Here is a 26,625-nt window from a genome sequence, read left to right on the forward strand (position 1 = left end):
GCGGTTATCCCTATTGCTTGTACACTTTTTTCTACCACATCTTTTCCTTCCCTTCACCTCTCTATTAATGTGCTTGGACACAGAGCTCTGTGTCTCTTTAGCTATGACCTTTTGTGTCTTGCCCTCCTTGTGCAAGGTGTCAATGGTCGTCTTTTGGACAGCTGTCAAGTCAGCAGTCTTCCCCATGATTGTGTTGCCTACAGCACTAGACTGAGAGACCATTTAAAAGCCTTTGCCGGTGTTTTGGATTAATTAGCTGATTAGAGTGTGGCACCAGGTGTCTTCAGTATTGATCCTTTTCACAATATTCTAATTTTCTGAGATACTGAATTTGGGGTTTTCATTAGTTGTCAGTTATAATCATCAAAATTAAAAGAAATAAACACTTGAAATATATCACTCTGTGTGGAATTAATGTATACTTTATACAAGTTTCACTTTTTGAATGGAATTACTGAAATAAATCAACCTTTTGATGATATTCTAATTTTATGACCAGCACCTGTATATTGACAGTATGTGATATGTAGCATCGACACATGGGTGTGTAAACACCTATCACTGAATACATCCTTCAATTTGTCACTGGTACAAAGTCAGATCATGCCAATTACTTGATTCACTGAAAAGTCCTCTCATGGTTTCAATTAGATCACAAAGTCATCACAAATGTTCCACTCCTCCAAACGCCAGACAGTCAGTTATGAACCATTTCTTGGCAGACCATTGTAAAAGAATGTGAAAGATGTATATTCCAAGGTGTTGTCCTTCATAGCTCAAATGCAGGTTACAATGACACAGCTCTAATTGTCTCCATTCTAGCTGCTTTATCAGCCAGGTCAGGAGAATCTGTGTGCTCTCCTTTGTGAATGCCAAGATGACCAATTTTAGCTAAAGGCACTATAGCTGCAGGCCGGGTCAGAAGTGATGGTCACCAGTATCAGAAAATTCACTTTTCCCTCAGTGACTTTAATTCACTGTGCCTAATCTTTAAAAACCCGAAGCCCTCCTGCGTGTGTCATCGTCCCCAGGTTCCTCTCTCAGCTACCTGGACAGCAGATGAGATGTACCTGGAATGGACCCAATCCGCGTGGCATGAGGTCGTGCAGTTGGTCTTCCGCGCCCCAGTAAACGTTGTCCAGAACCTGAGCTTTCCTAAGACTCCATCCTCTCAGTTTGAGGTTGCCTTCTCCATCTCATGGCAGAATCATCAGGACTAGAATGTGTCCTGCTGTCAGGAACCAGGCATTACTGTAGACATGCGGCACCCCAGGGTAGAGTCCGCTCGTAGCTGTAGGAGAGTCTGTGTGTGTGTGTGTGTGTGTGTGAGAGATCCATCTCATCTCAGCCCACCTCACAGTTGTCCATTAAGCCAAACTCAGTCTCTCTGGGTCCAACCAGTCTTATTGCTGAATCTCGTCCAAATGTCCTGTACCTGTCAGTGAATTCTACTGGAGAAAATTAGTTGCAACCGCACAGTACAGAATCAGAAATACACTCACCTAAAGGATTATTAGGAACACCTGTTCAATTTCTCATTAATGCAATTATCTAATCAACCAATCACATGGCAGTTTCTTCAATGCATTTAGGGGTGTGGTCCTGGTCAAGACAATCTCCTGAACTCCAAACTGAATGTCAGAATGGGAACGAAAGGTGATTTAAGCAATTTTGAGCGTGGCATGGTTGTTGGTGCCAGACGGGCCGGTCTGAGTATTTCACAATCTCCTCAGTTACTGGGATTTTCACGCACAACCATTTCTGGGGTATACAAAGAATGGTGTGAAAAGGGAAAAACATCCATTATGCGGCAGTCCAGTGGGCGAAAATGCCTTGTTGATGCTAGAGGTCAGAGGAGAATGGGCCGACTGATTCAAGCTGATAGAAGAGCAACATTGACTGAAATAACCACTCGTTACAACCGAGGTATGCAGCAAAGCATTTGTGAAGCCACAACACGCACAACCTTGAGGCGGATGGGCTACAACAGCAGAAGACCCCACCGGGTACCATTTATCTCCACTACAAATAAGAAAAAGAGGCTACAATTTGCACAAGCTCACCAAAATTGGACAGTTGAAGACTGGAAGAATGTTGCCTGGTCTGATGAGTCTCGATTTCTGTTGAGACATTCAGATGGTAGAGTCAGAATTTGGCGTAAACGGAATGAGAACATGGATCCATCATGCCTTTTTACCACTGTGCAGGCTGGTGGTGGTGGTGTAATGGTGTGGGGGATGTTTTCTTGGCACACTTTAGGCCCCTTAGTGCCAATTGGGCATCGTTTAAATGCCACGGCCTACCTGAGCATTGTTTCTGACCATGTCCATCCCTTTATGACCACCATGTACCCATCCTCTGATGGCTACTTCCTGCAGGATAATGCACCATGTCACAAAGCTCGAATCATTTCAAATTGGTTTCTTGAACATGACAATGAGTTCACTGTACTGAAATGGCCCCCACAGTCACCAGATCTCAACCCAATAGAGCATCTTTGGGATGTGGTGGAACGGGAGCTTCGTGCCCTGGATGTGCATCCCACAAATCTCCATCAACTGCAAGATGCTATCCTATCAATATGGGCCAACATTTCTAAAGAATGCTTTCGGGAGTCACGTGACGCAGGGATAAGTAATGGCGGCTTGAAACGTGTGCTCCTGCTGTCCTTTGGGTTAATATCCTTAATATATCCTAAATATGTTAAGATGTAGATATTTTTCTACTACATTTTACGTGGAACTCAAAATGTCAGAATATGGCAAAAGCTTATCCTTATGGTAACGTTGAACAAAGAAAACTTTGCTCAGCCGCACAGACTCAGCTCAACATGTGCACGAAGGGAGTAGCAGCTAGCAAAGCAGCAGCTAGCAAAGAGCTAACGCCACTGAGCCCAATCAGCCTGATATGGCTCAGATTCACGGGATGCTGAGCAAGATATTAGAAGAAACTGCGGATCTGAAAGAAATTCGTCGGTCTCTGAGCTCCGTGGATACAAAGGTATCCTCACTAATTTCTCGCATTACGGAAGTGGAAGAACGAGTGAGTCAGCTAGAAGACGAGCAAGCTATCATAAAGGCGAGACCGGCGGCAGCCACTAAAGAGGACATACAATTATTGACAGACAGGATGGCTGCAGCTCAAGACAGATCCCGGCGAAACAACCTCAGATTCGTTGGGATACCAGAGGGGGCTGAAAAGAGCAATGTTACTGCATTCCTGAACGAGTTTATCGCAGCGACCCTTGGCATTGATCCAACCCCGGGGGGAATCGAGATGGACCGCGCTCACAGGATCGGGACACGGCTGGGAGCGGGGGACAAAAATCATAGTCGAACGATTGTGGCGCGCTTGCTACGATACAAAGATTGTCAAGCCATCCTGGACGCAGCACGGGAAAAGAAACGTCTGATGTGAAACGACAAACAAGTTATGATTTTCCCGGATTACTCGAGGGAGACGCAAAGGAAGCGTGAGGCATTCTTAAGTTGCAAGAAAGCGCTCCATGAGCGCAAGCTTAAATTTGGCATGGTTTTCATTAGTGGACAGAGTCCACGGGTGTTTGATGACCCGGATAAAGCTATGGAGTGCAGTGAAAAGCGCTGAGGTAGGCCTACATGTCTGGCACTGTATGAGTGCATCATGCGATCCAGGCGCGCTCTGGATATGTTTTGGAAACCGCGAGAACTGGCTGTCCGTGTGTTCGGGAAGATAACGGTGTGTGACATGGGGGTCTATATATACAGATTTGCAGTCTTCCTTTTTTATTATGGGCAGATCATCTCAAATGGCTGGCTCTGCACGTCACAAACCATGTTGACACTGATATGTGAGTGCATATTTTTCATAACCAGGGCCTATGTTGCCAACAATTTTTATTTGTATAGTCCCTGTGTCTTCCTTAACGAATACCTGAACGCTATTTTTGATGCGATACTCAGGGCAGTGGGCTTTTTGGCTGCCCTTGTTCCATTAGTCATGGACCTAAGAGAGTTACTTTTTTGTTTTATTACAACAATGTTCTGATTCTTTTGTTCTATATGCCAGACTGGCCCACAGTCTGCTGTTTACTGATATCACTAAAGTGTTGGTATTATGGTTCTCCTATTTTTTTTTTCTGTCAATGTGTATAATTTATGTTGCACCATGGATCTTATATCATAATAGAATGGTCACTTATTCTACAGCGAAATACATTAAGATTGCTTATGACTAGCAGTGGGAGGACATTATGTTATTCAACCTGGAATGTGAATGGCCTGGGCTGTCCAATCAAAAGGAAGAAAATACTGGGGCATTTGAAAACTAAAAACCAAGATGTAGTATTCTTGCAGGAAACACATTGTTGTCCCCAAGAATCGGTTAAATTATGCAGAGATTGGGTGGGACATATGTCCTTTAGTGCTGGGTCATCTAAAAGTCGGGGAGTAGCTATATTGATTAAAAATGGCTTATAGTTCAGGTTCAGGAGGGAGGTTAAAGATGAGGAGGGCAGAATAATTATAATACTAGCAGAAATACAAGGACATATTCTGATACTGGCCAATATATATGCACCCAATGCTCATCACCCCAATTTCTTTGTAGACTTTGAAAGTAAATTGCGTGATATTGGACAGTATCCCATAATTCTGGGAGGTGACTTCAATGTTGTCTTAGATCAAATCCTTGATAGAAGTAAACCAACATTAAGTAGAATGCCTAACTCTGTTCTGCTGGTTAGGAGAATGTGTTCACTTATGGGTCTAACAGATGTGTGGAGGCTGAACCATCCAACGGACAGAGATGATACTTTTTACTCAGGAGCCCACAAAAACTATTCAAGAATAGACTTTTTTCAAATTTCTAGCTCCTTGCTGCCTGCACTATCCTGTTTAATTGATAGCATTCTGTTAACAGACCATGCCAGGTCAGACTGCAAATGACCCATATCAGGAAGCAGAAAATCACAGATGTGGCGTTTTAATTCATCTCTATTGCAAGATGTGGGATTTAAGGAAGATCTTCGAGCCCAGATTAGGCTATATTTGGAGACCAATGTCCCCACAGCTCCATCTGCCATAGTGGCCTGGGAAGCCATGAAGGCCTTTCTAAGGGGTTTTATTATTCAATACTCTTCTCATAGGAAGAAGGTCAATGCTGCTAAGCTCACAGATCTAGAAGAGTATAAGGACATTGAAGCTAAATTGAAAAAGAACATATCTGAATCTATTTTAAAAGACTTGACCCGCCTTAAATATGATTATAACATTATAATATCAGAAAACTGAATATCTTTTGTTTAGGGCCAGGCAGACTATTTTTGAATCAGGGGATAAAGCAGGTACGTTTTTGGCGAGATACATTAAACAAAAAGAGTCCAAATCTTCAGTAGCAGCAGTAACAACTGGGGATGGAAGCCTTGAAACTAAATCTAGGGAAATAAATGATGTATTCAAGAAATTCTATATATCTTTATACATCTGAAAACACTACCACAGACGAAGAGATAACATCATTCCTCAACAATTAACCTTCTAAGCTGAGGGTCTCACAACAGGAGGACTTAGATTTACCTATTAGTTCACAGGAGATACTTGATGCAATTAAGGTCCTACCATCAGGTAAATCCCCAGGCCAAGATGGGTTTACAGCAGCATTTTTTAAATGTTATGCAGAAGATCTATTGCCATTATTTGAAAATATGCTTGCAGAAGCATTTGAATTTCCCTCCTTAAACCAAGCCATTATCACACTTATACTTAAAAAAGAAAAGGACCCGACTGATTGTAAAAACTATAGTCCAATAAGCTTAATATCTGTTGATTGTAGGCTTTTGTCTAAAATACTTGCAAATAGATTGGATAAAACACTTGGGTCACTTATCCATCCTGACCAAGTGGGCTTTATTGGACAGAGAAATTCTTCTGATAATGTGAGACGCCTTATAAATATTATGTGGTCAGTGCGGGACTCCAATGATCCAACAGCAGCTTTCTCAGATGGATATTTCTCAGATGGATAGATATTCTTTACAAAGACCCACAGAACGAATGGTCTGATTTCCTCTTATGCACACTTCATAGAGGTACCCGGCAGGGCTCTGCATTGTCGCGAGGACTTTTCTGTCTAGCTCTTGAGCCTCTTGCGGCAGCTATTCGCATGACTCAGAATATTCAGGGAGTTAAAATTAATGAGTCTACACATAAGCTTTTGCTTTACGCGGACAACATTTTGTGGCTTGCCTCAGACCCAGCCAGATATGTCCCAGCATTATTGGACGTTATTGAATCGTTCTCCAGGATCTCAGGGTATAAAGTTAACTGGTCTAAGTCAGAGGCCCTTCCACTAACTTCTTACTGCCCAAAAACTTTATTTCAGGTGGGGCTGTTTCAGTGGCCTACTGAAGGCATAAAATATCTTGGCATTCTTTTCCCTCACCAAATTGACAAAATAATAGAGAAGAATTTGGACACTTTTTTTAATCAAATTTAATTAGATACAGATAGATGGTCGCCACTATTCTTATCACTAGTCAACATCCTGAAGATGAACTGCATCCCGAGGTTGAACTATTTGCTTCAATGTCTTCCTATTCCAATACCCCATAAATATTTTAAAAGGTTTGACCAAATTTGCAAGAAGTTCTTATGGAATGGTGGACGTGCAAGGATAAAATTAGAAAGGTTTCAGGTGCCAATCAATAAAGGTGGCATGGGCCTCCCCAAACTTGCCCTGTATCATTATGCCTTCTGCCTGAGACATATAGCTCAGTGGACAATGCCACCTGAGAGAGCCCCTCCCCTCCAACCTCTGTAATGTGTGGAAAAAGTTTTCCAAAGCTTTTAATGTCAATCTTAATTCTGAATCTTGTATTTGGAATAACCCAAAGTTGCTTATTGATAAACATTCCCTTCTATGGAAAGACTGGGTGGAAAAAGGAATTATTACACAGATTTAAACATTGATATCACACATAAGGAATGGGATTGTATTTGTTAAAACACTAAGAGGGTTTCAAGAGACATTAAAATTAGATTAATCCAGTTTAAGATTCTTAATCACTTTTATTGGACCCCGACCCGGCTGTTTAGGCTGAAGCTGAGGGAAAATGCAGACTGCTGGAAGTGCTGTAGCTCAGAGGGCACTCTTATTCATCTGCTCTGGGAATGTCCCATGATTCAGAGCTATTGGCTAGAGATTCATGATCGTATTGAAAACATTACCCAGACTAACTTGGATTTCTGCCCGAAGCTGTATGTTTTAAATGACCCACAAATGACACCGAACTGTGGAGCAGCAGACTTTATTCAGACCAGTATAATGGTTGGAAAACAGATAATAATGAGAAACTGGAGGAATCCAGGTGGGCCCTCTCTCCAAGAGTGGAACACGGAGTTGGCAAAAGTGGCATCATACAAAAGAATCTTCAACATCAATGATATGGTGGAAAAATATGTGGCGAAATGGGGAAAATACGTGCAATATATCGCTGCTAGATGAAAGTGTGGTGTTTATTGTTAAACTATACATTTGATCCATGCGTGTGTTTTTTTTTTGTCAATTTATTTATCTGATTTCTATTATCTCTTTTGGCTTAGCCCTTTTTACTTTTCTATTCAAAATGGTTCATCACTACAAGATACATGTTAAGGTGTCGACTGTAATGTTGTCTACGATGTTGGTTATTATTGTAACAGTGGTGTTTGAAAACTCAATAAAATACTAATTATAAAAAAAGAATGCTTTCAGCACCTTGTTGAATCAATGCCACGTAGAATTAAGGCAGTTCTGAAGGCGAAAGGGGGTCAAACACAGTATTAGTATGGTGTTCCTAATAATCCTTTAGGTGAGTGTATGTCCATTACATTAGCTTGTTGCATCTTGCTAATGCATTAGAACCCATACCTAACAAAATCCTACCTAACACTCAAACCTATATTTCTAATGTCTTTCTGCTTCCTTTGTCTAAATAGATTAGAACAGTTGTAAACAGGAACAGTATAGTGAAAACATTAACATTTCTGGTGCTTCTGTTCTGCTAGTGTAGCTTCTTTCTAAGCACTGACACATAAGACATTGTTATCCTGTCATAAATCATGACACCCCCCCCCCCCCCCATCTCCCCAGAGCTCACCCTGGAGGCAAGAGCAAGCAAACCTTTTTGTCTCAGCATACACCTCAAAGTAACATCTGTTAACCGTTAACATTCCAATTATTGTCTCCTAGGACAGAAATTAAGTATATAGGTAAACATGTCTATAAAAATAATGAAGAGTCATTGGATATGTAAATAAACATGGAATTGACATTTCCGCTTCCTTCTAGTCAAAACCAGAATAATGAACAACAAGTATTCAATGTAGCCGAATTAGAATACCCAATTTTGATAATGTTACCAGTATGTCTGTTTCTCTTCTAAAGACTCCAAACAAGTCAAAAACCCATTTCAAACAGCCCCCCTCACCCCACACACAGGTGTTTGTAAAACTTCTCAACTTGGTTTTCTGGAATAGAACTTGATGCAGCATTACTTTCTCAGTTTCAATTAAACATTTCAAACCTTAGTAAACATGTAAGGAATAACAAAAATATGCTCCCCGCACATTTTTACCCACTTATTCCATAATGCATTAAATTAATATGATTACTTCTATTCAAATATCACACAAACAAACTGAACAGTCACTTATTCATCCCATCAAATTAGTTCTTTCTTAGCTTAACCAAATCAAATTGGTAAAATGTATTCTACTCAACCATAAAACATTTTCCCAAAAACCCAAATTAGACAAACACTGTGAACGGACACTAAGGGATGCTGATTTTAACAGATGCCAATTTTCTTTTATAACTATGGAAACAGAAAAATAAAATTCTTCATGTAACTCTTTAAATACCTATTTAATTCTCTTTGAAGTTCAACTCATTTTCATCATAGATAATAATTTCATACAGTCCCCCCTGCTTTCACGACAGAGTCAACAGAAAATGACTCGAAGTGTGAAAGCAGAACCATTACAGGACAGACATGAAAAGAAAATCGATAGTCGGGATGAATCAAACATTCATTCAGTAAAAGGTCGCAAACACGTTCGCTCATGCGAAGGAATTATAAACCATACAACCCATAAACAAAGTTGTCTCACCCAGTGAAACTCCCAAACAAGCACAAAATGTGCATTTCCACAGGCAATAGCCAAACTAAGTTGAGACAACATAAAGATCATAACTCAATTAACCTCCTAAAGCCTAGGGAATTTGTCCAACTTTAATGCATGTCTACGTTACACCAAATAGTGGCAGTCAGCTAAAATCGCTACTTTCATGCCTATTTCATGGACAGACATCAAGATTGTTCTAGTTATTAACAATGGGGGACGACTGTAGGTCTCTACCCTCACTACAAGTAGGTTTCAAAACCATACATTTTGACATGAAGCTATTGAAAGGAAAATACATGGAGCTTGCTCTTAACGTTTGATTAACACAAAACTGAACATACTCATGTTTGGGAAATTGCCACAGGTGAGAACAGGCAGAACAGTCAAATGTAACCCTTAGTGCTAATACTTTGATTTGAGGGGAAAGGTTGGTAAAGGCCAACCCAGGGGGTCTGCCCCCCTTCCTGGAGCCAAGTAAAGTTTCCTCACAAAAATGTGACATGGTCTTCAGACTCTCTGTAGTAAGAGACGCCATGTGCCCAACTTAGCCGATGTCCCACGTTAACTGAAATTTCAGAGTTATTTCTTTACTCATCTAATATAGTTGCTGTTTGCAAAAAAAAAATCACTTCTCTTATTAACACAGCAACAGTAGGTGGAAAAAAACTCTCAAGAAAGGCTAGTAGTAAATGTAGGGTATAATGTGTCAGAATGGTGATTTATGGAAGGGATATGAATGGCGGGACATTCATATTGATGTGACAGGTGGGCGGGACATTCGGTTTGATGTATGTTAGGGTTGAACTTCCTGTATGACGTGGGTACGGGCGGGACTTCAGGAGTGACTTATGCATGTCCGGTGACTTTGTAATTTATGATTACATTGATGTGCCCGTGTTTGATGTTTTAAAACGCCTGATGAGCAAACCAGACTAGTGTTATAACAGGTGGGTTATGTTTGATGATTAACAAATTGGCCTTAGGGTTCCGGAATGTTAAATTCCCAGGCAATAAATAAGTGTTGTGTCAGCGATAAGATGTTTGGTGTTCAACAAATGGTGTTCGGCAAATCTATAACCCCGGTGTTTTATCTACTTACAAGTGGTGCAACACATGGCCTACAACCGGTGGTTGTTAACCTTTCATGTTTTATGGGATGATTGGCATGGTCTGCCCCAAATAAAACAATGCAGAGTTTAACCCGAATTCATCAACTACTCCAGGATATGTTGGCACAACAATGGGTATTGGAAATTGAACAGGAATGGAGATTGTGACTGCGGAGTGCTCAACTGACGTAAGACCCTGAAGCCCTGCCTTACATTAACACCGTCCTCAACACAGCATAAAAACAGACACACTGCCTGCGGAGTGCTCGACTGACGTAAGACCCTGAAGCCCTGCCTTACATTAACACCGTCCTCAACACAGCATAAAAACAGACACACCGCCTGTGACTATCAAGCAGTCGGAAGAATCTATGAAACATGTCTCAAGATTACATTCTTGACTTGAACCGCCTGATTATTATTTTGAGACCCATTATGATGACATTGTGGAGAGTTTTAACACTGACTGAAATGTGTTGGTCAAGGCTTTGAATGCATCGGTGACTGGGGGCCAAAAATCAGGACGCTGAGAACTTTCTGCATGAGCTCAAGTTGGAGCCGAACATCACACAGAGACTGAGTGAGAACAGGGATGAATACATGGACAAATGTAATGAGGATGCTGTATGCGTGGTGCGACAAAAGCAAAGAGGCTGTTGTCTAAGGACGGGTAACTTCAGTTCTCATGTTAACATGTATATAAACAAACACTATGAGAAATCTGAATGTTTGTGTAATTTTTCTGAATATCTTGGTTGTGTTATTTCAAAAACTCAAATAAAACGATGTTAAACATGTATTAATTCTCATTATTGCTCGAATGCTCTACGATGTCTGAACAGGTTATGAAAAGTATTTACTACGACCCGGCAAACCCTGATGCTTATGTGGGTAGAGAGGATTTGAAAAGAGCATACTTAAAGAAAACCGGAGAGAAAATGGCGTGGCCGATGACTGGCTGCTCGCCCAGGATACATACACGCTGCACAGGCCTGTAGCTATACATTTTCAAAGAAATAGAGTTACTGTTCATGATATAAATTCCCAATTTCAGCTGGATTTGGTTGACATGTGTGGAAAACAATAACATGAAATGTATTTTAACATGCATAGAGGTATTAAGCAAATACGCACAAGGGGAAGGAGTTTTTTAATTAGCATTTTTAAATGTTAATAAAGAAGTACAACATTAAACATTTTGCTACAGAAAATGTCAAAGGGAGTATCGTTGAGAGATTTAATAAAACAATTAAATCATGAATGTGGAGGTATCTCACAGCTGCCAACACTCATCGCTATGTTGAGGTTATTCAAGTTCATCGATATAACCATAGCTACCATCGGTCTATTAAGATGAAGCCTGCTGACGATGAAGCAGTTTTGAATGAGAAAGTACAGTGAAAGTTGATTGGGAAGTATCTTTGGTAGAATTCCAATACCCACATTCACATGGAAGACTTTTACATGGGGTGAAAACGCATTTGAACTACATGACTTGAATAACGATAAAACTTGGAAATAGGAACTCAACACCGGTTATTACAGCGGCATAGTAAAACTAGTGACAGAGCTCAACAGTTATATAAAACCACATGGTGCAAGGGCTGGGTATGATGAATTTAAAAATAGAATGTTTAATACAAATTTAATTTAATAACAAACTGGAACAGATATTGGGCTTAAAACCAGGCGAGCGCTGGTACACCCCATGGTTTGGAACATTCCCCACAGATATTCTGGCTGGGTTTAATACCTTATACATCTACACAGATATAAATGATTGTCAACGTGTTGGTGACAGCCATGTCCCACTGTTGCGAACTATACATATTGAAGGGGGAAAAAAAGAAGTTGTCACAGTGACGTACGACAAGCCACACTAAGTACCTCTTAGTAAGAGTCAATTTGATGAGATCTGTATTGAAGTAAAATCTGATCAAAACCAGCTGGTTTCATTTGTAGTGGGGAAGGTGATGACAAAATGACACTTCAGACCCGTCAAACAATCTTTTAGAATTCAAGATGCAGCCTCAGAAACTCTACGATGATCCTCAAAGGTATGTTGAATACTACACAACACAGGCCAGTAGCAGTTTACCGGGGTATCATGGTAGCGCTGCAATGTATGGGGCTGGTCTAGGGGGCCTTTTCCGAGGGCTTTTCCGGATGGGAATACCTTTGTTGAAGCGCGGGTTCTCAATAACAAAACCACATCTGAAGAATGCAGCTAGGAATATAGTTGGCGATGTTGTCAACAGTGTTATGTCACGACAAACAAAACAGCAGGATGGTTCTGGATTGATGGTTATGACTTGAGGTGTTAGAAAGAGACCACCTGGTAGGAGGAGCCTACCCAAGAGTAAAAAACGCAAGAATGAAACAAAAACAAGAGCCACGGTTAAAAGAGGACATACAGCTCGGGGGACACTCAAAGGGAACACAGCAAAGCTGATTAAGAATATATTTTAGAAATATTGAACTCCTACACCGTATGTCTGGTGAATGTATGAAAACAGAGTTGGATTTATTCACAATTCCCTTCAAACAGACATCTATTAAGAAAAATACATACATTGAAATAACGACCCTATCAGCAATATCAGACGCAGCCCCTCTGGAGTTCTTTATTGCCGGGAATGGCGAAGACTACGTTGATCTAAACAATACTTTGTTGTACCTACGTGTAAAAGTCACTAAACCGGACAGAACTAATATTGATGCCAGAGCACGTGTTGGGGTTATCAACTATCCGATAGCCACCCTATTTTCACAAGTGGATGTCTCCTTGGGTGATGGTTTAATTAATCAGAGTAGCAACACATACCCCTACAGAGCCGTTATAGAGAGCATTCTGAATTACGGATGTGATACATTAAAGACACAGTTTTCAGCTGGTTTGTTTTACAAAGATGCCGCAGGTAACATGGATGTTATGGACCCTGCAAGCGATAACGAAGGACTTACAAAAAGAGCTGCCTATTCAGCGCATAGTACAACATTTGAAATGATTGGCCCTGTTCATAGCGATATCTTCATTTAAGACAAACTCATGTTAAACAGCGTTGACATAAAGGTTAGGATGGTGCGCGGTAAAGATGAGTTCTGCCTTATGGGGGTCGGGGATGTGCGTTATCGTTTGCATATATTATCAGCGTCACTATTTGCGTCACTAAGTGTCTGTTTCACCAGCCGTGAAACTTGGACACACTCAAGCGCTATTCTCAACCAATGCCAAGTACCCAATTGAAATAGTGTGTATGTAGACATTTAATTTTCCGGCTAGGGCTCGCGTTTGCAACCAGGAAAACCTATTTTTAGGACCTCTGCCAAAATGTATTGTCATCGGATTGGTGGACAATGACAATTTTACCAGAAGTTACACAAAAAATCTATTTAATTTCAAACATTATAATTTGGAGTTTATGGCTATGTGTGTAGATGGTCAGCAATTTCCTAGCAAACCATTCCAACCAAATTACGTAACAGAGTCGGCAGTACGTAAATTTTACCAATTGGCCTTGGTAAAATTCCGGAATTCAGGAAAACACCTAAAGGACCAAGCCTTGGCCATTGACAGGTCGGACTTCTTACACGGCTATGCCCTTTATGCATTCAACTGCACGCCAGACGAGGAGTGTGGTCAGCACCTATCCTTGATCAAGTCAGGGAATGTACGACTTGAGATGAGGTTCAGACAACCAACCCCACACAATTCATTTAGTTGTTTATTAAATCTTTGACTCCATTATCGAAGTATCAAACCGGCGACAAGTCATGGTTGACTACTATTAGGAAAACGGTGTAGAAAATGAATACTGCAGAGTTGACTGGTGTGGTGAACAAATTTTCATCTAGGACTAATTTTTATGGTGTGCTGGCAAGCGACCAACTACCTAGGGGGCCAGTCCAAGATGTTTCATCAATGATGATTGTTAATACACACCCAAGCAATCACCCCAGGGAGCAATGGCTGGCTATTTACATAACGGACGATGGCACTGGAAGGTTTTCTGACAGTTTTGGAAACCCCCCGGATTTTACATATCTTCCCAAGTCAATCAAGGCCTTTCTGAAAACCTGTGAGAATGTGGAATACAGTTCAAAACAAGTACAGGACATGGTTTCAACCACGTGTGGACAACATTGTGTGTTCTTTCTCTATCTAATGACAAAAGGTCTGAATTATGAAGATGCTGTCATGCGTTGCAAGAGTAAGGAACCATGCGCAGGCAGAGGTAGTCGGTGTTGACCTATTTAATGTAACAAACACTGAGCACAAACAAAACACAACGAAAGAAAAGGGCTGACTTAAGCAGCAAAACGAATATATGCAACGGGTATAGCGCTCTTACATGCAACGGCAACACACACAATGACATCAAACAACAATGATCCACAAATGCGGGGAGCAGAGGGGAAACATTTAAACACTTACAAACGAGATGATAGGGACCTGGTGTGCCTGATTAACAACCTGACACAAAACAAGTCTAGGGTGCGTTCATGTGTGGTTGGAACCGAAGGTGCATGGCACGGTGGCGCTGCTGCTCACCGTACCGTGACAGATGCTATGTCTTTTTATGTCTGGATGCCCAATCGGATAAGTCTTTGTCTTGTTGCAGAATGGGTAAAGACTACAGACATCGTTATACTGAATTGTCTCCCCTTCTTGAGCCGTAAACTTCAGATGAATCACATTGGTACGACCGCCAAAAAGAGCAACCCGAGGGTCAAGGCGCTCTGGAGCACCAAAGGTCTTCAAGAAAGCTTTGACATCTGCGGATGTGTTTTTAAGCTGATTCCACTCACACTCCGATATGTATTGAACATGTACGTTGTGTTGTTCTTTCAAAGCCTCTAGCTTTGTCAACCATTGCTGGTGCATCAACCCATACTGAATCTTTGTCATTGAATCCATCAACGTAGTAGGCACCGATTTTCCCTTCACCCCTGTTCAGGGCGTGCTGTATTGATATATTCTCATCAGAGGCCACATATTCAAGCCACTGGATTGAGCTGTTTGAGAATGTCTTCTGACAACGGTTGTAGTTGTCTGAGGGGACCAATGCAATGGTGTCCTTGGTGAGGAATCTGTTGCAAAAGATTTTCATGCAAGCCGAAGCAATCGTAATTGACCGGAATGGGTCAACACCACCACACTCCAGGAACTCGAGTCTGTAGCGCATACAACCCTCTCTCAAGATGACCACATCATTCACGCAGTAAGCCTTTATTTCATCCTGCATGACAAAGGGGTCTGCGGAAACAGTTGCATAGCATTGCAAAAACTCATCTTTTTCTTTAGCCATCATGGTATTCACACCATAGTAATGCGGTTTTGGATGGGGGCCAACATGTAATGACGGCTGCAATCGACACAGTATTTCTTCTGGTCACACCTGCTAACCCAACGATCCACACTTTTGTAGTGCTTCAAACGTTTATGCAGGCTATAACAAAAATCTGAATAACATATCCATTTACAGTGAAGTCACTGCTTTGTGTTACGGGGTTGGGTATGACAATCTTCATGAAGACAGCCACTACAGCTATGTTTACAACCATGATCACCACGTGTGTTGAAACCGGTATAGCACCAGTCACAGACATAAGACACACCCAGAAAATCCTTCAGATTCATGATGCCATAGAAACGGTTATCGTGTAAGTACATAAATACAGTTCTAGGGTGGGTGTCCTCGCTGTTTTGAAACTTGGTAAAGTGACCATCTCGTGTTAGGTGAAAGACAACAATTTTACACCCTGTCATTTCTTCAAACTGAACAATATCTGTGAATGCCACACAATCAGCTAATGCTAAACCAGCACCCTTATGTAACTCACGACCACTAATCAGGGCCTCAGGATATGTGTACTGCGGGTTCAACATACCCATCAAACAAACAGAAAAACATGTAGAATCATTATTCACAGCCACATATAAATGTCTTCTTTTTTTATTGATAATCTGATCTATCAACAATGTTTGAGCTTTACGTCGCGGGGCACCACCCTCACAGTTTTTGACAATTTGTACCACCAGTTCTAGTGATTCATCAATCATAATCTCGGCATTATTCTGCATAACACTTTCAAGTAAATTACCAAACGTGCGTTCATTATATTCATCCGCTCTCATGGTCACATTTACGGGGTCTATCAGAGATTCACCAATCAACTCAATCTGCAGACGATCACCAGGCCCGTGTACAAAGTCTGAAGCTCTAACACTCAAAGTATCCAAGCCTGCCATAATACTTGCGTAGAATGTGCCAAAATCACCAACTTCACCAGTATTTTGTAAATTTATCAACTGTCGTAATTCAACATTGTCAAATTGTATAACTTTAACATCGCCATCACTGCACTGAGTTTGCATCAGAGAGCTCGAAGGAGTGTCAACTAGATCGTGAGAAAAATGGGGGCTACTAAGCTCGGTTAACAAGCCTTGTATCTGAGGATTATTGTGCGCATCACTGTGTAACAAAGTAATGGTTAGTTCATATGTATTTTGGGGTGTGGTTGTTTGATTATGTGTAGAGGTTGTTGGCTGTTCCGTGTCTGGTCTGTTGTTAGCATTATCTTTCGCCATTTCTCTGATTTAACGTGTAAATTACAATCCACTTTTCAGGTTTAAATATTCTAACTCAAACATACATTTACATACAGCGCAGTTTTGAAGAGTTGGCTGTATTACCTTCAGCTTTCAAGCCTGAAAGAAAACAAAATAAAAATCCCCTCACGCTGTGCAGCCACAAGGAAGGGTGTCCAAAACTGACCCCATTGTGATAATGTACTTTGTATCATCACCCGGCTGTCCTCAATCTGTTGGAATATAGAATGTTGTACCAAGGGTCAACATAATTGTTAATAACACTTATACTGACAGCGTGTTTCCTTAATGTTTAAGACTACTTACCCTTTTTGTCATCCAAACATGGGGACTCAGTACCTTTAACTAGTACCCATTCATACATTTTTAGGACCAAGTATAGATCAGTTCAAGAATTACCACAACACAGCAGCAATCTTCAGGGAGGGTGGTACAATACCAGTGGTGAGAGAGGAGTTGATTAGGAATGGAAGCCATGCTTTAACAAGGCTGGTGGGCATGGGGACAACTTGGCAGCTGGATGGTTCTAGTTTTAATCTTTTATTGCTGATGCCTCACTCACATAGCTAGCCTGCCACCATTCTGTGTGTGTTTGTCAGCCTTGGACAATCCCAGCAAATAATTTTGTATTACATGGCATTCTAAAGTCAAGCTTATACTTAGCTCTTCTTTAACATATGTTTGTTTTTGAACACTTGCAGTGTTCTTTTTTTTTTCTTCAATCCTCTTGTTTACCTGTCTTATAGCTTTTCCAGTTGCCTGCTCGGTGGAATGAGCTAACCAACTGCATGTTTTTTTCTTCTTTTGTCTTTTTTGTTTTACACTCCTTCCTCCGTAATTTCTGTATCACCCCTCACATGCTTCCACCCTCGCTACCGGTTTTGTGGCTGGCTTTCTTTGCTCTGTGATATATCTGCGTATGCATGTGGTGGTATATATTTTTATGTGAATTTGTTTATGTCTGTGTGTACACCCTCACCCACACCATTGCACCTATGCTCACCTATTTGTTGCTAAAACATAGCCTGTCCGAAAGTTTGGTGTGCCGCCATTATCTCTAGACCTCTCCCAGTCGCCCAACACCAGCCCCAGCCCCTGCCCCTCTCCCCGCACCAATCGTACAGTCGCCCACCGTGCCCCGGACACCTTGGCCCCGGACAGTGGGCTTCTGCTCTCCCCTGACCCCAGCACTAAAACTGTTCTAACCAAGCCCAGACTTGCCCCTAAACCACTCGTGACCACCCGCTCTAACCCCCTTCCAGAGATGCACCCCCTTGTCCCAGCTACAGGTCCCCCTAAGTCAGAGACATTCATCCCCTGCCAACAACTATCCACTTCATCTTCTGCCACCTTGGTCCCTTCCCCCTTGACCTGCCCGAGCAGCCTCATGGGGCCACAGCACCTATCTCTAACCACAGCCACACTCCCCCAGCTTTCAGTCACCCCCGCCGTGGCACCCTTTTCACCCATTCAGCTGCATCACATCCATCCAGTTTCTCCTGTGCCCTTGTCCGCCCCATCTTCCTCACACTCGGGCACTGATTACGGTCCCAAATCTATCCCCTTAATACAGGTGACCCCTCACCCCTCCCCCCGGGGAAGCCCCCTCCCAACCCCAAAGGGCACCCCAGTGCACACACCCAAGGAAAGCCCAGCGGGCACACCCAACCCCACACCACCTCCCAGCCCGTCAATTGGTGGGCTGCCCTGGAGAACGCGTCTAAACTCCATCAAGAACAGCTTCCTCGGCTCACCGCGATTCCATCGCCGGAAACTACAAGGTACAGAGACATTAAGCAAGACTGAGCAGGGTTTTTGAAGGCTTTGGAAAAACCCTGCTTGTAATTTCTCTTATATGACGACAGGCTACATGCAATCAATGTTTCATCCATTCTCAAACCTTTGTCCATTATTTTTCCCTAAACCCGGTTCTCTCTGCCCAGTTCCCACACAAGAGGAGATGTCAAGTCTCACACCAGAGTCTTCCCCAGAGTAAGTGCATATATGCTTGAACAAAACTCAATTCCCTTGCAACCTTTGGAAAGGAGGAAATGGCTAAATTGACTTAACTGTTGAAATAAAATAAAATAACACACACACTCACTCACACTCAACTGGATAACCCTAACACAGATATACACAACCTCACACCTGCCCTCAAGTTTGCCTACACTCCTGCACACACACACTACAAAGTAAGTAGTAGCAGGGTAGCAGGCAATGCAGACCTTGGGAGTATTAAAAAATCATTAAAAGCAGTACGTTTCTACTAACTAAAATGCATTAATGTCTTGAAAATACAACCAGGCAGGCAAATCACCCATATAACCTCTGGTTGTCTTTGTGATGACATTAAATTAACTTAGATGGAAAATATATATAAAGTACATAAACGTAAGCTAGAGAGCTAAAAGTAAAGGACCCATTTTATTTTATTATTTTGCTAGTTAATGACGTCTGTATGTACCAATGGTATAATAACTCCAAGCCACTGTATATTATTCAATTAACTCGCAATTGAGACCTCCAGGAGCCAAGTTGATAACAGTAGTGTGACCTGGAGACATAATTGCAATCCATTAATTCAAGTGAAAGATGAATTGTAATAACTTGCTGTCATAAGACCCTTTAGGAGTAATAGTTGCCTTTAGGGGTAATAATAGAGCCTATTGGAGCAATAACATAACTATTTGAAGCAATAATAAAAACTTTAGTGGCAATTATATAGCCTTAAGGAAAAACATAACAGCCTTTGGAAGTGTTAGTAGAGCCTCCAAATGCTATAGAACAACCATTAATTTTAACATTAGAACATTTATGAGTAATTTTAGAGCCCTTTTGAGTGAAAGTAAACAAAGGATAAATGTGCTGTTGTATATCCTACCCTAGGAAACATACACGCAGCATCACACCAGACTCTTCCCCAGAGTAAGTATGTTTTTCCACCTCTACATAACACACACCCACCTCCTGTAAAACAAACCTTGGCGTTACCCTTGACCCTGACCTCTCCTTTGAAGAACATATAAAATATGTCTCAAGAGCTGCTTATTTTCATCTTCGAAACATTGCAAAAATGTTTCGTTACTTCTAGACTAGATTACTGCAATGCTCTTCTCTGTGATTATCCAGATGAATTAATAAATAAACTTCAATTAGTGCTGCACACGACGGCTAGAATCCTAACTAGAACAAAAAAATTTGAACACATTACTCCTGTCTTGGCGTCCTGACACTGGCTGCCTGTTAAGGTTAGGGCTGATTTTAAGGTTTTACTCTTAACCTATAAATCAATACATGGACTTGCTCCTACTTACCTTGCTGAAATGATCCAACCATACATACCTACACGTAACCTACGAACACAAGAATGATCTGCCAATTAAGGTTAGAAATGCAAACTCAGTGCAAACTTTCAAGTGTCTACTAAAAACTCATCTCTACAGCACGGTTTATAATTAGGTATAGCCTGGCCCGGGGGCGTGAAGGTGACCAGTAGGCTTGAAGAGTCACTGGCTTGTTGTTGACTCTATGTTGCGCACTTGTGCAATTGGGCTGTACGCTGCTAGCAATACAGGGGGGTTGCGGTTGGTGGGTGTCCCTTTGGTTGATGCCTGGCAATGTGGGTGGATTGATTTCCTGCCTGTTGGGCCCTGTCCGGGGCCTCCCCCGGGTAGGGCCACAGCGTCACCGGACCCCCCCGTCTCAGTTCCAAGGTGTTACGTTGCTATATTAGTGTGCTGGGGGATATGAGGAATGCACTACTAACTTTTCTCAGTCTCCTCCAGTTTTAAATTTTAGGAGGAGATGAGGTCCTGGTCCACACCTGCGGATTACCTGGTTTTGGGGGCCCGTTGCTGTCCCTGTCCTTGTCCACCTGGTCATACTTCTGACCTAGTCTAAAATCAAATAGACTCTGGATTTAGCCCAGAGAAATGTATTTATTATTCCAATTGGACTCTTAATATCTCACCCGGCACAGCCAGAAGTGGACTGGTCACCCCTCTGAGCCTGGGTCCTCTCTAGGTTTCTTCCTAAAATTTGACCTTCTTAGAGAGTTTTTCCTAGCCACTGAAATTCAACACTACTGTTGTTTGCTCCTTGGGGTTTAAGGCCGGGTGTCTCTGTAAAGCACTTTGTGACAACTGCTGTTGTAAAAAGGGCTTTGTAAATAAATTTGATTGATTTGATTGATTGATGTACACATCATCCATACACAAACGCACACACACTTTTTAAATGATTTATTTGAGCACACATGTAATTGTGCAACTATTTTCAAGGTCTTTATGTACAAGTACAGATAAGACCTCCTCCTCACTGCAAGGGCCATGACCAGTGACACACAAAACTTAATAGCTGTTTTTCCCTTCACATATGTAGCGATTCTGTTGGTTCTGAAGTCTTAAGAAATTACATTTTGTTTCAATAAAATAGTATTGACATTCAGCTAAAGAAAATGGTCTAACATATAGTAACAGTCTGAAATTTGGACACACTTACTCATTCGAGGATATTTCTTTAGTTTGATTAATTTTCACAATAGTAATAATAGTGAAGGCATAAAACTATAAAAACAACACAGAATCATGTAGCAACCACAAAAGAGTTAAACAGATCAAAATACATTTCATATTGTTGATTCTTTCAATTAGCCAACCTTTGCCTTGATGACAGCTTTGCACCCTTTTTGCATTTTCTCCACCAGCTTCATGAAGTAGTCACCCGGGATGCTTTTCAATTAACTGGTGTGGCTTTTTAGAAGTACATTTCTGGAATTTCTTTCCTTTTAAATGTGTTAAAAATACCATATTTAAGACTGTACTGTTGTAGTCTATAATATGACAAGAACACGTCAAATAATAAAAAGAGAATCTACAGTCAATCCAGAAATTTCAAGAAGATAAGAACCCAAAAAACATAAGCACTATGAGGAAACTGGCTCTTATTAGGACCGCCACAGGAAAGGATAACCCAGAATTACCACTGGTGCAGAGGATAAGTTCATTAGTTACCAGCTTCAGAAATCATTTACTGCACCTCAGATATTAACAGACACATCTCAACATAAACTGTTCAAAAGGAGACTGGGTGAATCAGGCCTTTATGGTTGAATTGTTGCAAAGAAACCACTACTGAAGGAAACCAATAAGAAGAAGAGACTTGCATGGGCAGAGATACACTAGAAATGGACATTAGATCAATTGAAATCTGTCCCGGTCTGACAAGTATTTGGTTCCAACTGCCGTGTGTTTGTGAGACCCTGAGTGGGTCAATGGATCATCTCCGTACAAGGATTTTCCTGCTTATAAAACTCAAAGATGGCCGCCTTCCCAAAATCTCGCACCGCCTTCCCAAAATGTTGCATGATTAAACATAATTTTGCACTCATACGCTAAATTGCCTACCACCAAAATACTGCAGTGAATGTGACCGTTGGTAGGGTAGGTTTAATGGATTTTAGCAGGTCGATTTACAGATAGGGTTCTAGTGAAAAAGTAGTGTGTCAGCATTTTTTTTGCACGGTTTACTGTCAATGATCTTGCATACAGAACCTGACCATTCCTGACATTGTGGTTATGAGTAATATCGGAAAAACAGTAGATCCTAGTTCTTTTACACCCAAGCATGTCAAAGGTTTTCACTAAAACTTATTAACACCTAAACTATATTCAATCTGCATAACATTTGTTAACATTTCAGGTGACTTCTTGTGTAATTACGGATTTCTTTCAATTCGCAAGTTTGCGGGACAGACAAAGATCCCAGGGCCCACTGCACCAGTGTGAGGGGTGTTGATAGATGTGAGGATTTCATCCCAGTACCTAAAAGCAGTCAGGGTACGGTTGGCTAGCACATGGAGGTTTCCCCAGACCATATGCCTCCCCAGACTGTCAATTACCCACCGCCAAACCGGTCATGCTAGATGATGTTGCAGGCACAGAATGAGCTGTTCACTGAATGGACTGCAGGTACCGCCTCATGCTACCAGTATAAAACCAGAAAGATAAGGTGAGCGCAATTGTCTGTGGCCACCACCTGCAAATCCATTCCCATTTTGGGGGTGGTCTTGCTGTTGCCTCTCCATCTGTTATCACTTTCATTTGCACCAAAGCAGGTGTCACTGATTCCCAATTGCTTATGCTTCCTAACTTGACAGATTGAGAATGTTTCTAATTAAGTTTACTTCCACCATAAATAGTATCTAAAAAATATATAGTTTTTGCCATTTTAACAGCTTATTAGCCAGTAATAGCCTTACTGGTATCTACCAACCTACTACTTGGAATAGTCATAAGAATTGAGCAATTGCTAGCGAAACTGAAGTTTAATTTCACATTGCCAAAGCTATTTCATTTCATGGCATAAAATTTTAGTTTTTCTTTCATTCATGAATGACATTGATACAATGACCATCAACCTACTCTTTTACTGCCAAAGGGGTTTTGATCTAGACTAAATTACCCTCAAAAGCATGCATGGATGCATACTTCGAAAATCCACCAGAAAAAATCGCAACTTAACTGTAAACAGTTTTAGTTTAGGTTTACTATAACGTAGCTACTAAAGGTTGTATCCAGCGAAGTGTTTATCTTTCCAGATCAAATCCTAACCCATAATTTGTTTTGACTGTGACGGGATTCAAAAGAGGGACCTATTGTATGCTGGTCCACGACTCTATCCACAACGCTATTTAAGAAGGGGTGGGGGGGTCGGTCGGTAAGTAAGAGACATTCACTTTTCTTCACAGTCTTGGGCATTTGGCAGAGACATGTTGACAAGCAAAGCAGTTTGCAGAGTTCTGGGTTTACTCAAGCCTTAGATGGTATAAGTACGAAGAGTCATTGAATGCACTCTTACTGTTACCTTGCATAGTGCTTGGAAATAACTTGAAATGTGGCTACACTGGTTCCAATGCTCTGGATTGTGAAATCAAATTATAAAATTGAAAAATTTGTAAAGTACAGGCCAGGTTGTGCTTATAAGCTTTAAAACATCTGCAGAGAAAGTGGTTGTGTTCGGTGTAGTATAGAGAATGTGTTAGTGTGATTTGACGATCAGGTTAATTGTTTGTAATGTAACATTTAATTCAAGCATTATCAAAAAAAAGTTTAAATACTGGCGTACCATAAGGTCCAGATATGGCATTGGGTGGTGTGAGGTTGTTTCCATGTGTAAGAGGCTCCCTTTCCCAGTCTCCACCTAACTGATGGGCAGGCCTTCCGAAAGGTTTCCGTTCTTATCGTCTCCATGTTGCTGGTCACTGTTGCGTAAAGCTTCTAAGGACAAAAATGTGACAGAATTTGGGGATAGGGTCTAATCCTGTTGCTTTTTTTTACATTTAATAAAGGTCCAGATTTGTAATAGTATATAATACAATACTGTTTGATAAAGTTATGGGAAAGATATGTTGCTTTAAAAGTTGATTATCTGCTCAAGGCTTAGAAAAAAGCCTTGAAATATTCACACTTGGGAGAGAGCTGGTGTTTGTTTACGCCCATTCAGTGTAGTTCATGCACTCTTAGGCCTTAACCCCACCCAGCTGTTTAAGTATTCAAATAGGGACACTCTGACCTTGTGCTAAATTGGTCTGGTTAGTCTCTAATAAACACATACTATATCAAATAAAATAAAATGTAATTCAAGATTTTTCATATGCACTTTTCACAATACATCAGGTGTAAACCGTACAGTGAAAGGTAAAGTAGCTTTCATAATATATAGTAACAGCAATGTAAGTGCAGATGCAGATGTACAGCCACTGTGCTGTTTAGCAACCATAACAAATAGCTCGGCATAATCACCCATCCCCTGAAACACACCTAGCTGCACATATCTGCATTGATGGTTCAGCTAGAAAGCCAACATACAAGTATTATTTATTTAAGTATAGCTAATCATCAGGCAAAGCTAGCTACCCAACGAACAACAAGCAAGACACCAGGAAATGTTGGCTAGCTGGTAAGTTAACATTGTTACCTAGCTAGCTAGTGTTAACAGTAATGTCAGTAGCTATAGCTAGATAACTAGCAATGCAAATTACTTTCTAAAAAAGGAATTCTGTACTGTAGCTAGTTAGCAAACGTTAGACTTACCTGCATACATGTAGGCATTTTTCGGAACAGATGGAATAATCCTCTGATTACATACAAAGTCCTATGTCATTTAAGTGTGGTCTGTTGATGTCCATTGTCTGTTTCATGGATGCCATGGTTGCCCTTTGTTTGTAAAAGTAATCTGTGGACAGTTTTTATACAAGACGAGTCAGCGTTTTCTTTTCGGCCATCTCCGCCTTTGCAATGAAATGCCTGTATTTTGTCAATTTACACTGCAGGATATTCCATCAACATCTGAGACAACACTGTACATCGCTCTTTCTCTGACACTTTTTGAACAGTATCCAAGTCTGAGGTTTCCTCATCGTTGTCTGATTCATCTTCCGAGTCTGAGAGGGTAATGGCATCAGTGTCTTCCAGAAAGTATTCTCTCAACATGTTCCCATGTTTGAAATTTCCGGGATCGCAATGATACTGACAAAGTAGTCGCGTCATAAGCCAGTGACTTGATAGACCAATCAGAACTCAGTATGTCAATATGTCCAGCCCCTTCATTATCTCTGTCAATACAGGAAAAGTTGTGTATTTTCTGCTGGTTAAACAAGGGTTTGAGTTTTACAATTTATTTTGCATACTAGTTAGTTAATTCACATTCAAGTTCACAACTTCAAGAAGGCATTTCTGCAAAAAAGTCTAAATGTCCCAGAACACGTTTTTCATCTTACTCTCCTGAAAAGTGGGAACATGCGACTTAAGCCCAATTTCCTGAATTCTGTCACAAATGGGGTTTTACTAGGACACCAATAAGTGAACCTGAAGATATTTTCAAGTTAGTGTTAAAAACATAGAAATGTGAGATAAAAACAACAAAAACTGGAAAAGGTTAGTTAAAGGCGTACCTTCCACAGCAGTCTGTGCTGGAGAGATAATAAAAACCAAAATGGAAAATGTTATGATGACTACAATTAGCTGTGCTTACAGCTAAGACTGTTATATTTTGCTTAACTAAAACATCACAACTAAAGAACATGTTGTGTGGAATGTGGGGTTTAACATGTAATATTGTTAAAGCATTCTTGGTTGGCTTATTCTAAGAGTGAAAACAGGCTAATGTTGCCCTGGTTTATCCGGCTCCCAACTCAAAGCTAGATTTCCAGTTAACTAACCTGGCTAAGGTAACACATTACTGTACTGCAGCTAGCAAGCTAAAATTGCTTTGCTTAGACTTAGACAGGGGCCACATTGAAAATGCCAGAGAGCATCGCCAGTTTACTTTTTAACCAACATGCCTAAAAGACACACAACATAGCTAATTTTCATAATTTAACTTAATTTACTTTAACAATGTGTTTTGTATTATACTATGTTAACAACTTTTATTATGGCAGGCAAAGGCCTAAGAAATCCCTTTTCAAGGTTATTACTCAACGGAAATATTGCAACACATATTTGCCTTAAAACGTAACTTTCAACTTAACAAAGTAGGCTATATTACATTAGGTATATTGATAACAGTTTTTAGGGAAGCCATAAGTCTATGAAATCACTTCAATGACTCAGTGCAAATGTCGGTAAAAGTGCCATTATCTAACTTCATACAGTATTTTCTTTGTACTACATGTTTTTAACTACAGCTATTCCAGCTACCCAGACCCAAGAAATCAATGTTTAGGGCCACTCACTCAATATGAACAGGAGAGCCT

At 40.9% G+C, this 26,625-nt stretch overlaps 1 protein-coding gene across 5 annotated transcripts in view; it reads left to right on the plus strand.

Moving 5' to 3' along the window:
* LOC105008069 (serine/threonine-protein kinase BRSK2) overlaps positions 1-26,625 on the plus strand; it is an 864,007-nt gene that overhangs the window by 783,570 nt on the left and 53,812 nt on the right. For 3 of the 5 annotated variants that reach the window (XM_029115106.2, XM_029115108.2, XM_034288279.1), the window contains exons 14-16: positions 17,890-18,646; positions 18,809-18,857; positions 19,755-19,793. In XM_029115106.2, coding sequence (XP_028970939.2) covers positions 17,890-18,646; positions 18,809-18,857; positions 19,755-19,793 — 845 coding nt within the window. The remainder of the gene's footprint in view (positions 1-17,889; positions 18,647-18,808; positions 18,858-19,754; positions 19,794-26,625) is intronic. The other 2 variants (XM_034288278.1, XM_034288280.1) reach the window with 2 other exon arrangements.

The sequence above is a fragment of the Esox lucius genome, chromosome 19, assembly GCF_011004845.1.
Source record: "Esox lucius isolate fEsoLuc1 chromosome 19, fEsoLuc1.pri, whole genome shotgun sequence".
NCBI lineage: Eukaryota > Metazoa > Chordata > Actinopteri > Esociformes > Esocidae > Esox > Esox lucius.